This window comes from Balearica regulorum, chromosome 5 (assembly GCF_011004875.1).
Source record: "Balearica regulorum gibbericeps isolate bBalReg1 chromosome 5, bBalReg1.pri, whole genome shotgun sequence".
In the NCBI taxonomy this organism is placed as follows: domain Eukaryota; kingdom Metazoa; phylum Chordata; class Aves; order Gruiformes; family Gruidae; genus Balearica; species Balearica regulorum.
In genome coordinates this window covers 67,660,893-67,674,815 of record NC_046188.1, presented here as the reverse complement: position 1 = coordinate 67,674,815, position 13,923 = coordinate 67,660,893, and the positions used below count along the sequence as shown (strand labels likewise).

The following is a 13,923-nucleotide window of genomic DNA, read 5'->3' as shown; positions in this document are numbered from 1 at the left end:
AGATCCCATGTTACTTCTGCTTTGTCAAGTAAAGGTCACTTTGAGCCGCATGGGCAGGATGCTTCAGTAACCTTTGCCCTTCAGTTCTTGACCCCAAATGTCCCACAACCATGTTCTGTAGTAGCAAACGTGACTAGTTAAGAAGCTGCAATAAGGAACATCAGAGAAAGTTACTCTGTTTCCCGATTCACGGCAAATCATGCAACCACTCCACAGCTGGGGTGTAGGCAGAAAATTTCAGCAGAAAATTATTTCCTCTCACTTCCAAGTGGAAGAACTTTCTACATGACTGTCACCTATATTGAGTCTGGGTCTGTTCTGAACAGAGAGGGAGGGACGATATCATCACTCTCTTTAAATCCAAGGAAAGTAACTCCATCTACTAAACAGATTTAGAAGGAGTTGCACAATAATTTTATTTCCTCTAAGATATTTCTCCATGGTTTTAGGCCCAAGATATGGGCTGAGGTGAAAGGTAGACTTCTATTGAGTCCGCTGAATCACTTTGCTTTCCAGAAGCTGTGTGCAAAATGTTCTTAACAGCCTTAAATGATGTCATTAGGAAACTTTGTACTTTTTTAAGTTTGCATTTGTTCAGAACTGTTTCATACAGGGTTTCATCAATTCAGTAAGAGTTCTTCCTGCAATATCATAATAATCAAAAGTGATGACAGAAGATGAATAAGCACTTGTGGACTGAATTGACACTTTGACACAACGTTCACCTGCATTCACTAATCATTTACATCTCTAAGAGTTTATCCAGTTCTATTGGTGACTTGCAATTCCTAGTAATGATAAGCAGCCAAGCGTAGCATGAAGTAATAGGCAGCAAGAAAATTGTGAGTCTTACCTGGCTTTTTTAACTCCCTTTCTACCTCTTCTACTCCACAACATGGTAAAATGTTGTAATGTGTTCAGCACAGACCTCAGACTTCTTTTTATCTGACCTTGGTTAAGTGTTTGAAGCCCAGACCCAAACACGCTACAGCTATCTACGGTGGAATATAAGCAGAAGTTCCCCAGACACGTGTAATTCTTACCTTTCACATACTTCGGTCTTAACAGGACTGAGCAATCTGGAGCTAACCTGCATAGGGACAATCAGAAGCCAGGCACTTCTCCACCTCTGTCCTCCAAGAGGCTCACTGTGCCAAGTATCTGCAGATCTTATGTATATATTGGCAAGCATAGGATTCTCACAGGAAAAAAGCAGTGCCAGCCTTATCAGACCATGGCTGGACTAGCAACTTTCCACAATTTTTAGCAGAATACAAGGGTGATTCAACATCACTCTAGCAAATAACTAATGTAGGTCTTTTGCTCTGCAGCAGTTCAGACCCCTCAAACCTTCCTAGCAAGTCGTTTAAGCCAACTGCGTCTATGAGGAAACCCAGCTCTTTGTTAGCACAACTGCTTACATTTATGTTTGCCCCTCTGACTCTATGACTCGGTTGTGTGGGATCATCCTCCTGAGACAGCTGCAGCGTGTAAATTTTACTTGCTGTAAAGATGAACATCTCAAAGGCACCTTACCCGTATGGGCCATCAGGGACAGCTATAGGGTAGTCTGATCCTCACCGTCACATAAGCCATAACAATTCTCCCATAGCTTCTCAGCCAAGCCTAATGGATTCTCACTAAAATACCACTTCGATGGTCATAAGCCTACCAAATACTATTAGCGATATAATTTGTTATCATCTTTACGGCTAAAAGACTTTGTTGTATCAATTTCACAACAAATCAGGATTGTTGTCATAGGTGTTTTTGAGGCATGGAGAAAACCTCTGCGTGTAAGCAGAGTTATAATCGCATTCCCTTACATATAGGAGGCCTGACTTCAAGAGAAAGGGGGGATTCAGTGTCTCACCAAACAGTCAGACATAGCTAAACCCCTTTCATACCCCCTTTCTTCCTTCTGACTTCCAAAAAAATCACCACCTGAGAGCCCCTGGGTCAGTGTCCTAGTTAACTAAGAAAACAATTTTGCACCAACAGTGAAATGAAGTTAGAGCTTTATGGAGCAAATTCATCCCAGATATAACTCAGTGAAATTGCTCCAGGGTCAGGTTTGATTTAACGTGCCTGTATTGGTCTCATTGCTTGGTCCTTGCACATCCCAGCTTCACACTGTGCTCTTTAAGACTGATTTTGTGGGAATTGTCACTAGATCAGACTGACCAGGATTACCTGATTAATTCTGGCTCCCCAGGGCTTTGGATGTATTTGAACAGGACCACAACTCTGAGTATTCACTCTTGTGAGTTTGAAACAAAACTCTGGTAGCAAATCTATTTTCTTCTTCTTCTTTTTTTTTTTTTTTTTTTTTTTTTTAGTGTATCTTCTTCTTCTACTGGCCCATTCTCTGTCTATTAAAGGAAAAATATTTCCCACGGAGTTGGAACTTGTCATAAAGGCAACATTATGTAGCCACTGACAAGAAAAGAGTACAGGTAAATGCTCCATGGATGCCACTTCTGACTGAGAAGCTGGTGATCTAGAATTACCCTTTTTCTGAAAAAGCTTTTCTCATGTTTTTCAGAAACACATTGCATAAACAAAGTCCAGGGCCGTTACTCCCTAGGTCAAGCTAGAAATGAAAATGTAACCTACTGGCAAAGAAACTGGCAATTAATCATTTCTGCTACAGGATGCAGGTTTGCTCAAAAAATAATCACAGTGCAAGCTTACTTTAAAGAAGAAATCACCATCAGTAATAAGCCAGCAACACTGCACATATGTGTGTTAAGTCCAAAATAAAAGTAAGAAAAATCTCAGCCTTCATAAAGAGGCCAGATTACAATTGTCTTGGGTACTGAAATATTTTAATTAAATGAAGTGTTTAGATTATGTGCCTACATTTTCAAACTTCTGTTGATTTAGCGTGAATAAGGTGCTGGAGAGCCACTGTACCAAATATGTTCCCAGAAAATCAATCAGGCTTCTTCTATACCAGAATTACAAAGGATTTCATAGCACACAGAAAAGATGGGGTGGATTAAGTATTTCCAAAGTGTGAAATAACGACTTACAGTGAGGAAAAAATGGATTTAAGCCATTTGAAGCTGATGGGACTTTTGTGAGCTTTAGAGCAGACTTAATCAGAAGATATCATTTGACCATGAAAGCTTCAAGTCAATTCCAGGCTAAGTATTGCTCTCAGGAATGCACTGACTGATAGCAATAGCTAAGAAAGCGTTAGATAACAGAATGGTGAGAGATATTTGAAATTAGTTGTCTGGCTGTGTTCATAGGAAAGAACCAGCAATAGCGCATGCAACTATGAACTACAGTAGCAATGATCTCTTCGGCACATTGACCTTCTTTAGCAGAGCTCTTTTAGAAGAGGAACCCCTCCGGAAGTTGATCATTTGAAAAATCTTTAAGTGTCTGATGCATTTGGATCCTCCTAATTCACTGGGGACTATTATCCTGTATTATTATCTGGGGAGAGCCTCCGTGAATGCTCGTCCTGTCGTATGACATCCTGTCAGTGGGTGCACGCAGCGGGAGCTGTGGAATCTCAATTCTGCGCTCATTCACAGCCCAGGGAGAAATATTGTCACCTTTATGCCTCTTGGATTGCAGAAGCAGCTGGGAAGCAGGGCAGTCCTTGACATATGGTGGACTAACCTCTCCTTCTTAGGCAGGTTTTTTAACTTGTGCTGTGCTGATAAGGCTCTTTATAGAACAAGCCCATGCTCGAATAACCGCATATCGCAGTGTACTATGTCTTCACTTCTGCCTTCCCTCATTTGCCTGACATGCTCATCTCTACCAGATGCAAGAGAAAGGACTGGACTGTTCTGCTGGCCCTCTGCCACAGGGAAAATAAAGGCTTTCTTTTTCCTGTCACTTCTGGGATGCCATGCAGGAACCACACCAGAAATCAGAAACCAAAGGAATTAGCACTAAAATCTCTAGCTCTGCTTGGGACCTTACTTTCCTCAGAGTATTTGCGGCCTTTGTAATTCTCCCACTTCTGATTTCAGAGAAAAGGGGAAAAGACTTACAAGCTCTTCTCAAAAGTAATATTGAATCACATTCATGTAATACCTACTCCTAAATCTGCAGGAGATCCCAAAGATACTCCAAAGGAAGTAAAAAGTCTTAAAGTTTCTGTGCCATTTCCCTCTTTCTGCAATGACTTACATACCCAAAGTTTTCACCATGATGTTCTGTAGATATTCTACTTTTGAGCAGATGTCTCTTCATTCTAGACACATTTAGTTCATCACATTTTGACCATCCCTCAGCCTTGAGTGCCTCACCTATGTAATTCTTCCTTTGATCTCCAGCACAAGGTAGCCTGCTATGACCACCTTCTACTCATGGGTGGCTTCATGCTCTGTTTCTGATCATTATTTGTGGCGATCTTCCTCGGTTTCATTTCAGTTGGTTCCAATGATGTTATTGCCCAGTTAGGCACAAGCCCTCTGTTATTGTTTTGGCATGTCCCAGAATCTCTGGTTGTTTGACTTTTAAATATAGGTAGTTACGTTTTTCCAAAACACATTCAGTTCAGCTTTAGCGTTACAGAAAGCTGAAGTTCTTGTTCTGCAGAAATTATATTGGGTCATTGAAAAGTGCAGTGGAAATAAATGATTCATTACAACAGGTGAAAATGCTTTTGCAGTTGTGTACTATTTGGCCAGGAGGTATTTTTATTCTACAAGACTTTCCTCCTGGGGTTTTTTTCCTATATCTCCATGAAAGCAAAAAGTCCTGCACTACCAAGTTTCCTTGCTGAAGGCTCCATTTATATAGGGAGCAGGTCCAGCATTGGAAGCGATGGTGTGATTCATCCTATAATGCGTTTGTTCTGCAAATAATTGTTTTCTGCAATACATTTACAGAAAGGCATGTATCTTTCTATTGAACTTTGGTAAAAAGATGCCAATTAATGACAAAGTTCACCGACACAGACAGGAACTGAACTGAAAATCACGTTGCAACTACTATATTTTGAAAACAGTGAGATTCATTAGCTCATTTAGCTCTAGCTAAAAATAAGGTACTTAATCTGGTTTAATTATCTAGGCTTTTTTTTTCCAGAGCCAATAAAGAAATAGGCACTTCCAGAGATTATTTAACCCATATCTCTTAAACAGCTGGTACTATCCAGTCCAGATAAGTACTTGGAGGCACTTACCTTTGTCACTGACTACAGAGGAACTTGGACAAATGATTTAGACTGAAAACCTCCTACAACAAGAGAAGCCATTCCAAAAAGTTAGTTAAATGATTCATTTTCATTTTAATTGGATTAGATACGAACCTTTAAACATCAGTCCATGTAACATCAGCAACAGTAACAATGAAAATAATTTTTAAAAGCTCTCCATCGATTGCTAGGAAATTCTCACTTATAGCCAACTTTTTCACTGATTTGAAATAACATTTAGTGCAAATGATTTGCCTTTTCTGGCTCATTTTTTGATCATCACAAGGGAAATAATGCTGTCAAAATGAATAAACAAGTTACAAGCATCAACTCCTTACTACCTGAAAGAAGTTTGACTTCTTGATGAAGAAAATGAATACTTATGATCATGAATATTATTCACACTATAGTACAGCAGAAATAGTAATCATAAAATAGCTTCTATTCACTGAGATGCACAACAAAATGAACTAAAAAAGCTTTTCAGATTCATTTCAGACCATAACCTCTGTGTGTGTGGTGCGTGCTCGGTACCTTGAAGAATGCATATGTAGCCAGGATGAGTTACATGCACAACTGCTGTGGGGCCCAGGGTTGCAGGGCAGTGAACTGCCTTTGTAGCAAAGTAATAATATTGCAGAATTCTGTAGAGGAAAAAAAAAAAAAATGAGGGTCTCGGATGCCTTAGCATTATTTACTGGGTTTATAATATTGTGAACTTGTGTGATGTTTGAAAGGCAAGAATTTCTCAAATCAGCCTGTGATTTAGAGGATGCAGCAGGAGACACCTGAAAGTGATGTGGTCCTGATTTTTATTAATTATTCATCAGCCATGCAGAGAAAACTGGGCTCTTTATGTATGTCTCAAGCTGACCATCAAAAAACCCCAAAGGTAGTCACAAGCAGTAGCTGCTTTTGAAGTGGTTGGTGACACATAATCCCTTCCTCCAGGGAGCTTTCGATGCAACCATTGATTGATCAATGTGATTAACTTCAATACCATAAGCTACGCATGATAATCAGTGTAAGCATCTATACAAGCCCAGGCCACCATCCTACAACACTCTATTTTTGTATGACCTTGTCTATGTGCACAGCCTCACTGAGCTAAGATTGCACATAAAGAAAAGTTATTTGTGTGTTTATGGGATGGAAATGCAAAGGATGGAAGTAAACAGATAGCAAAATATAAAAACAGCACTTGAAGCTGATGGGAACTTTGTTGTTTCAGAGAAGTTGCTTGGGGCATGGGGTTATGTTTTGCTTAATTGTTATTTAATGTGTCCTGTGGGGGAAAGATTTTTTTTTTTTTTCTTTATGAAATTACCCATTTTCTCTCTTGAGATCTGAGAAAATTCCTTTAATACTCAGTTTGGATGAACAGTAGAAACAATCACCTAAAGTGCCTCTGCGACACAAAAGTGCAAAACAACCCAAAATGTGTCTGTCTGCTTCTTTCCATCTCTCCTGGAGCGCTTGCTGAGTGAGGTCCCGGGGAGGAGCCCGTGTGGACTAAGTCCACGCACAGACCAGGAAAAAAAAAATCTGTTTGATGCTTAGATCGGGCCGCTGGCTACGGGCAATACAGTTTTACTACATGTACTTCCCCCCCCCCCCCCCCCAATCTCTTTGTACAAATGGGGACGAAGAGGAGCTGGCGAGCCCCCCAGGCAGCAGCTCCCCCAAAGGCGAGGCCAGCCCGCATCCCAGGTGCCAGGCTCCATCTAGTGACACAGCCGGGGACGGCCGGGCGGCAATAAAGCCCGGGAACAGCGCCGACCCGCCCAGAGGCGCCGTACCGGGCCGTACCGGGCCGTACCGGGCCGTACCGGGCCGTGCAGGGCCGTCCCGTCGCGGCGTGGGAGGCGTGTGGCTGTGCCCGCCGGCTGCCGGTAACCGGGAACGGCGGTACCCAGCGCTGCCCTGGGAGGTGACCGGGGCTGCAGCGGCTTCGGCAAAGAGGCAGGGTCCTCCCCTGCCCTACCTGAGCCTGATTTTCCCCATAGTGTAAAAAGCATTCCCCGAAAGCGAATTTTATTTCTGACAAGGGAACTAAAGGCTGGGCGAGCGCTAAGGCAGGAGCTGAGCTGAGCGGTGAGCCAGGGCAGCCTCCCCCCGGCCCGGGCTGGCTTCCTCACCTCCGCAGAGCCGCTGGATGGGGTTTGTTTTACCCACGCCCACCCCCGGGCCCCTTCCCGGAGCTCACATCAGGGCAGGGGCTGCGGGACCGGCAGCGCTGCCCGGCCCGGCCCGGCCCGTCCGTCCCCTCGGGGCAACCGGGACCGCGGGGGTCCGGCCCCGGCCCGACGGGGAGAGGCGCGGCCGGAGCCTCGAAGAAAGGGGGGGGGGGGGGGGGGAAGCTCGGAGGTGCGAATGGGGAGGGAGCGACTTCAGGGTGTCCCCTGCGAAATGATGTCATCCGATCAATATTTTCGGGGGGAGTGACCGATCTGACCAATTCCCGCTATGAAATGGGCTCTATATCGGAGCTGGATGCAGCCGAATCGATCGGGCTGATAACGCAGAGCTATAAAAGGCCGGGGGGCTGGCTTCGCCCGCGCTACATCCCCGAGGCGCAGCCAGCTCAGCCAGCGCCCGGCCGCCGCTCCGCTCCCCTCCGCGCCCCTCCGCTCCCCTCCGCTCCCCTCCGCGCCCCTCCGCGCCGCTCCGCTCCCTTCCGCTCCCCTTCCGCGGCATGGGGCCGCGCCCCGCCGCCCGCCCCGCCGCCCTGGCGCTGCTGGGTCTCGCCGCCGTCGCCGTTTCGTTGCCGCTGCCCGACGCCGGCCCGCACGTTAACTACGGCTGGGGGGAACCGATCCGGCTGCGGCACCTCTACACCGCCAGCAAACACGGGCTCTTCAGCTGCTTTCTACGGATCGGCGGCGACGGCCGGGTGGACGCCGCCGGTAGCCAGAGCCCGCAGAGTGAGTACCGGCGATAGCGGAGCGGGGACGGGACGGGACGGGGCCGCAGAGTTAACGCCGCTTTTCCGTCTCTCTACCCCCCCCGCAGGTCTGCTGGAGATCCGCGCCGTGGCGGTGCGCACCGTGGCCATCAAGGGCGTGCGGAGCTCCCGTTACCTCTGCATGGACGAGGCGGGGCGGCTGTACGGGCAGGTGAGCCGCGACGCCCCCCCGGTCCCCGGTCCCCGGTCCCCGGTCCCGGCGGTTCTGCCCCGGGCTCGCCTTTCCCTAGGGAGCTTTCCAGCCCGGTCACCGCGGTGAAACGGCAGGCGAGACTAAAGGGCTGGCTTATGTATTTATTTATTTATTTTAATCGCTGCGGTTGGTAAGGGGTTAACAAAGCTTTCAGGTCCCCACCACCCCCTTTTCTCTATCGGACCGGGGATTCTTGTCACTGTCACTGCCTGAAAGGCCGTGAGGATTATGAGAAGGCAAGGAACCATCATTTAGAAAGCAAAATATGTATTGCGTGTCCCCTGCCAAAATACACTGAAAATACAGTCCAGGGCAAAATTGCGTTTATTTTTAAAAAGCCTCATCGGTGGGTGGCTGCGTTTCTGCTGTAGAAATAGATTAAGTAGGGCCATAGAGTCTGAATAATTTCTCACTGTTCAGGTCAGGTATTCTGACAAAAACCCCCAAGATTACTCCTTTGGAAAGGAAATACAGCCAGATGGCTGCCACGCAAACCAGTCCCAGAAACACTACCCTGAGATAGTAGGAAACAGAAACAGGATTTCGAGGGGAAGAAGGACCCTTCTCCACCGTCTCACTTCTGAGCTGTGATAACAGCACACCTGTGGGACTCCAAGAAGTTGAGGAGTTGAGTGACTACCTGACACTACTTTGTCAGGTCATGCTTTTTCCCTAGCTATGTCAGCCTATCGGCTAGTCATTATCAGCGATATAAACTAGTTTTTTAAGCCACATGAATAAGTTGCCAAATCTAGAATTTGAACGGTAAGATTCAGACTCAGTCTGTGTGTAACTGCTTCACAGGAGCCTGAGTTTCACAGAGTGACAGCTTTTTATTATGCCATAGTAAAGATACAACTTGATTCTACTTTGATTACTCCGGCAAAATTTCTGCTGATTTCAGTCAAGCAAGGACTTGTCCCACTGTCAAAACTCCCAGTATCTTTAAGAAGAGCAATAGTGACGTAGTGATGTTTTTGAATGCGTATATAACATAGGATTAAGTCTTTCTTTCTGAATTTCCTTGCTTTTCGGGGCTAGAATCGATCGATGCAAAGATAAGGTGCATAAGTTCAGACGATATGGTAGGTCAATTATTAGCCTAATGTTTTAATGTATATCCAAAGCAAAATGATCAATGAAAACAAAGCAGAGCCTGGATCCTGCTCCCATCGGAGCTGCTGGCTGGACTTCAGTGATCACAGAACTTTAAAAAAGCTGTCATATAACACTGCTTTGAAGGCATATGCGTACGCCTTGACTGAGACTGTGTTTGTGTTTAGGATTAATTGCAGGGGCGGGGTTCCTGAAAATACAGTGGCATGTAGCCATGCCATCGAATCTATATGTTGTGGACACCTGCCGTCACCTCTCTGCTAACAGCCCGGGCAGGCAGCTCCGTAGGCAAGTCCCTGCCTTGTCACAGTGGGAGAATGAAAGGGCAAATACGGCATCTGGGGACTGATCTGGGCAACCACCTGTACTCCTGAAACAGGCCCTTTTTTAATACCAGAAAAATGGTGGCTAGGGTCGATTTTTGAATGTGCGGTGTGCCGTAGCCTGTAGTTTAGGGGAAATGTGTAACTGCTGAGTATACTGACATACTATAAAATCCTCCTGTGAAAAAAATAATCTGGAAATACTTAAAGTGCGTTTGGTACTTGTTTAAAAAAATGCACGAGAGACAATCCCAATGAAATGAAGAGGGAGTTATATAGCTGAGACATGTGGGGCGCAATCAATAACTGCTATTTGTGATGAGCACTTGCTCAAGAAGCTTTTTTATTTCATCATCCTTGTCAGCGAGGCTGAGCAGTCGTAGAAACAAGGACAGCTACCACCTCAGCCATAAATTTGTACCATAGACACGTATTTTTCTGAGATACAATGTGTGTAGAAGGATGAATGTTGCATCATTTTATTTGGAGAAAATGCCTTTTTAAAAATTACTTGATTAGTTTAAAAAGTGCTTTTAAAAGACAAGCAAGTGGATGCACTTCATTGTACTCCATATTACCGAGGGTGTTTGAGAAGGGACTGAAGAGTTTCAAACATGCTCTCTGTTCAGACAGGCAGAGCGTTCATGTAAGGACACTTTTTTTCACTGCAGACTGAGACGTAATCAGCAATAGTCTTTTATTGACCGTGAGTTCAATCACCTGTGGTGACTGAGCCTGAAATAGCACCGGAGTTGTAAGAAATAGGTGCTTGTGTAAGGATCTGGAAAGGTCTGACCTGGTGATGCAAACTCCTAATACACTATCTGTACAGTATATCACAAATTTATTTCTACAAATTCATATCTAAGAAAATACGTTCTACTATACAAAATCTTAACTTGGACTGTTACTAAGTTGACGGTTCTACCTAATGTCTAGTGAGCAAATAACACCGCGTTAACTGGTCTTTTGTAACTGCAGCAAATGCTGAGTAAAAAAAAAAAAAAAAAAAAGGCAATTGCCTTTTTGGTATTGTTTTACTGACTGGCCATGTTTGTGAAAGGACTCTCTTCGACAGCTCTGACTTTCTACTGAACAGATCCTGAAGCCCTTAACATTGGCAAATCTCTAATAGAGCTGGAGTTTTATTCCTGAGAATTGTTGCATTAGGTCTCATGACTGCAGTTAAGTACTGTCAGCAATTAAGGACAGTTTATCTAAATGAGCACTGTCATGAGAGATTCTTTTTCCCTGTGCTCAGGACAGGGTAAGTGTGGTAGCTGTGGAGAAGTACACATCCAGGATTCAAAGATTATTGAATGTGACGGATGTGCATTAACTTCAGGAGTTCTGGATTAGGTCTCTTAATGGCCTCACAACCCAAAATGCATACTATGTGCAATGTAGGGAGCTAGAGTAGAGTAGAGTATAGAGTAGAGTATAGAGTAGAGTATAGAGTAGAGTAGAGTAGAATAGAATAGAATAGAATAGAATAGAATAGAATAGAATAGAATAGAATAGAATAGAATAGAATAGAATAGAATAGAATAGAATAGAATAGAATAGAATAGAATAGAATATTTCAGTTGGAAGAGACCTACAAGATTATCTAGTCCAACTGCCTGACCACTGCAGGGCACTTCAGGCCCCTTCATCCCGGGGGCTGTGGTCCGTGACTGAAAGAGCAGTCACCGGAGCAACGGTGAGCGCCGTGGGTCCCACCTGCGTCCCTGCGGCAGCGGGCAGCCAACGGGGTCTGCAGGGTGCACCAAATTGGGGTGCCCATGACAAGCCAGAGGGACACCCCCACTGACAGCAGAGGGAAAAGGGCTGGTCGCATCCAAGGTTTATGTTGTGGTTGAACAGAATGAGTCCGGTGGGCATATTTGTAATTCTCGTTACTCCTTGCTGTTCAGCTCAGGTATTCCACTGAGGATTGTTCCTTTGAAGAGGAGATTCGTCCAGATGGCTACAATGTATATAAATCAAAAAAATACGGAATATCGGTGTCTTTGAGTAGTGCCAAGCAAAGACAGCAGTTCAAAGGAAAAGATTTTCTTCCACTCTCTCACTTCTTACCAATGATCAACACTGTGCCCGTGGAGTCAACAGACTTTGGTGAATACGGTGATTACAGCCAGGCGTTCGAACCAGAGGTGTACTCCTCGCCTCTCGAAACGGACAGCATGGACCCCTTTGGCATCACCTCCAAACTGTCGCCGGTGAAAAGCCCCAGCTTTCAGAAATGACTCTGAGCGCACACACGTGTTTTTAAAGAAATACTGCAGAATACTGTGGGGTTTTTAGCTTTTCGTGTAGTGATATTTCGAACTTTTTTGTATATTTCAGTACGGAGCCAGCCTTTTCCTTGTAAGAGATGAGTGCCCAGAGGCTATTCTCTAGTCTAAAGACTTGCCTATCCATAGTTCTGTTTGGAAAAGAAGGATTAAATAAGAAAAGCTTAACAGGTTCATCAGAGTTTGTCCATTACTGTGGTGATGATAAAATAATTAGAATTTTTCTACATCAACTGCATTACCACGTATGTTCACCTGTTATTTCTGCTCATGGGAGCAAATGCAGAAAAAGCTTTTTTCCAGTCACGGGGAGGTTAATGGTCTCTTAGCTTCAGAGGCCTTAAGGACAAACGTTTGGAACAAAACACGATTAAGGAAAATCTAGCAAATGTGGTTACACGAACTAGAGTTAGCGCTGTTTCTTGAAAAGCTGCTGACAACGTTCTGGGAAAACTTTCTATTGAAAGCATACCACTGAAAAAACAATTCTGCTTGTATATTGTGCTTTTTCTTCCCTTAGGAAATAAGGGAAGAAAGGGAAAAAATTCTTCCTTCCCTTATTGCTAAAGGGTACTTTGGAAAACTGGATCTTTGATTTCTTTTACAGGCTGATTTACGGTCACTGTGGGATCAGCATCATCCAGCAGAGAGTTCTCATTAACATTAGTGAGAATTCAGTGTATGGTTGGAAGAGCGCACAGAACTAGCATTCATGTAGGGACTAAGCAGTTCAAATTAGCGTGCAAACGAAGGTTCTGTTGTATATACACACGTATGTCGTTAGCAAACAGGGAGAAAGACTGAAAATGGATGATGTATAGGTCAAATCAATTGCAAAATAGGTTTTCTGTTTAGTCTTCAACCATCAGCCATTCTTTCAAGTCCCCTCCAGGCTTGATTCTGCACCGGTGGGAATCAGTGGAGAGACAGTTTAGTGACTTAAATGCCGCAGAACTGGGTCAGCCGTGCCGTTCTTCTTGCAGGAAGGGGTTATTAGTACCTCGTGGCCAAAAAGCAGATGTCTGATGCCTGCAGTTCTGTTCTCCTGTTGTAACGATTTGACGAAGGAATAACCAAGGTGAAACCAAAGAAAAAAAGAAAAGGAAAAAAAAAAAAGTGGAATGTGAGAAAAGGGTTCAGGGATTCTACTCATTTCCAAAGGTTCATTTATAATAGAGATTTCTATACAAAAAAAAAAACCCTCTACTGGAAATACTGGTGTTCTTCTGACCTAGCACTTCATTGCCAATGCAATATTTATAATTAATTTATTGAATACATACATCTGTTTATTTTGTTACTGTTATTTATGCTCAAAATTCTATTTATATACTCCTGAAGGTGGGTTTTTTAGTTGTAACAGATTTTGTGAAGTTTTGTAATCATGAAATTTTAGCAAACGATAGCTTTTAAAATTTCTGTGCATTATCAGTAGTGTAATGTGTACATTTGCAATAAAAAAAATCATCTTCAACACAGAAATCTAGCTGATATTTTTTTTTTGTCTGAGGACTTCAAGGAGCTTTAGCAAACTGTGACATGTGGCTCCGCAGCAGCCGTGTGAAGATGGAGTCCCTTGTGAAGGTCCCATAGTTGAGGTACAACAGACGAGGACACGGAGAGACGGAGGGGTTTTCCCAAAGCTAGGCAGTGAACGCCAAGGCTGGAATTCGGGTCTATCTGCTGCCAGTTACTGATGTGAAACAGCGAGTCTAAGAAAAATATCTCTGTTATGGAAAGGTTTTGGAAATAGCTCATTAAATTTTGGCCTTGGGAAACGTGATGGTCACACCACCAGTTATTACCTTCTTGTCACAATAAATGAGTGAAGCTCAGCTTTAAGCTGCGCAAGTGTGGCCTGA

At 44.2% G+C, this 13,923-nt stretch overlaps 1 protein-coding gene across 1 annotated transcript; it reads left to right on the top strand.

The window, feature by feature from the left end:
- Positions 1–7,673: 7,673 nt before the first annotated feature.
- FGF19 (fibroblast growth factor 19) lies at positions 7,674–13,329 on the top strand. The gene is made up of 3 exons (XM_075753086.1): positions 7,674–8,091; positions 8,180–8,283; positions 11,681–13,329. Exons 1-3 carry the CDS (start codon positions 7,863–7,865, stop codon positions 12,011–12,013), a joined length of 666 nt encoding a protein of 221 aa, XP_075609201.1. The 5' UTR covers positions 7,674–7,862; the 3' UTR covers positions 12,014–13,329.
- The last annotated feature ends 594 nt before the right edge of the window (positions 13,330–13,923 follow it).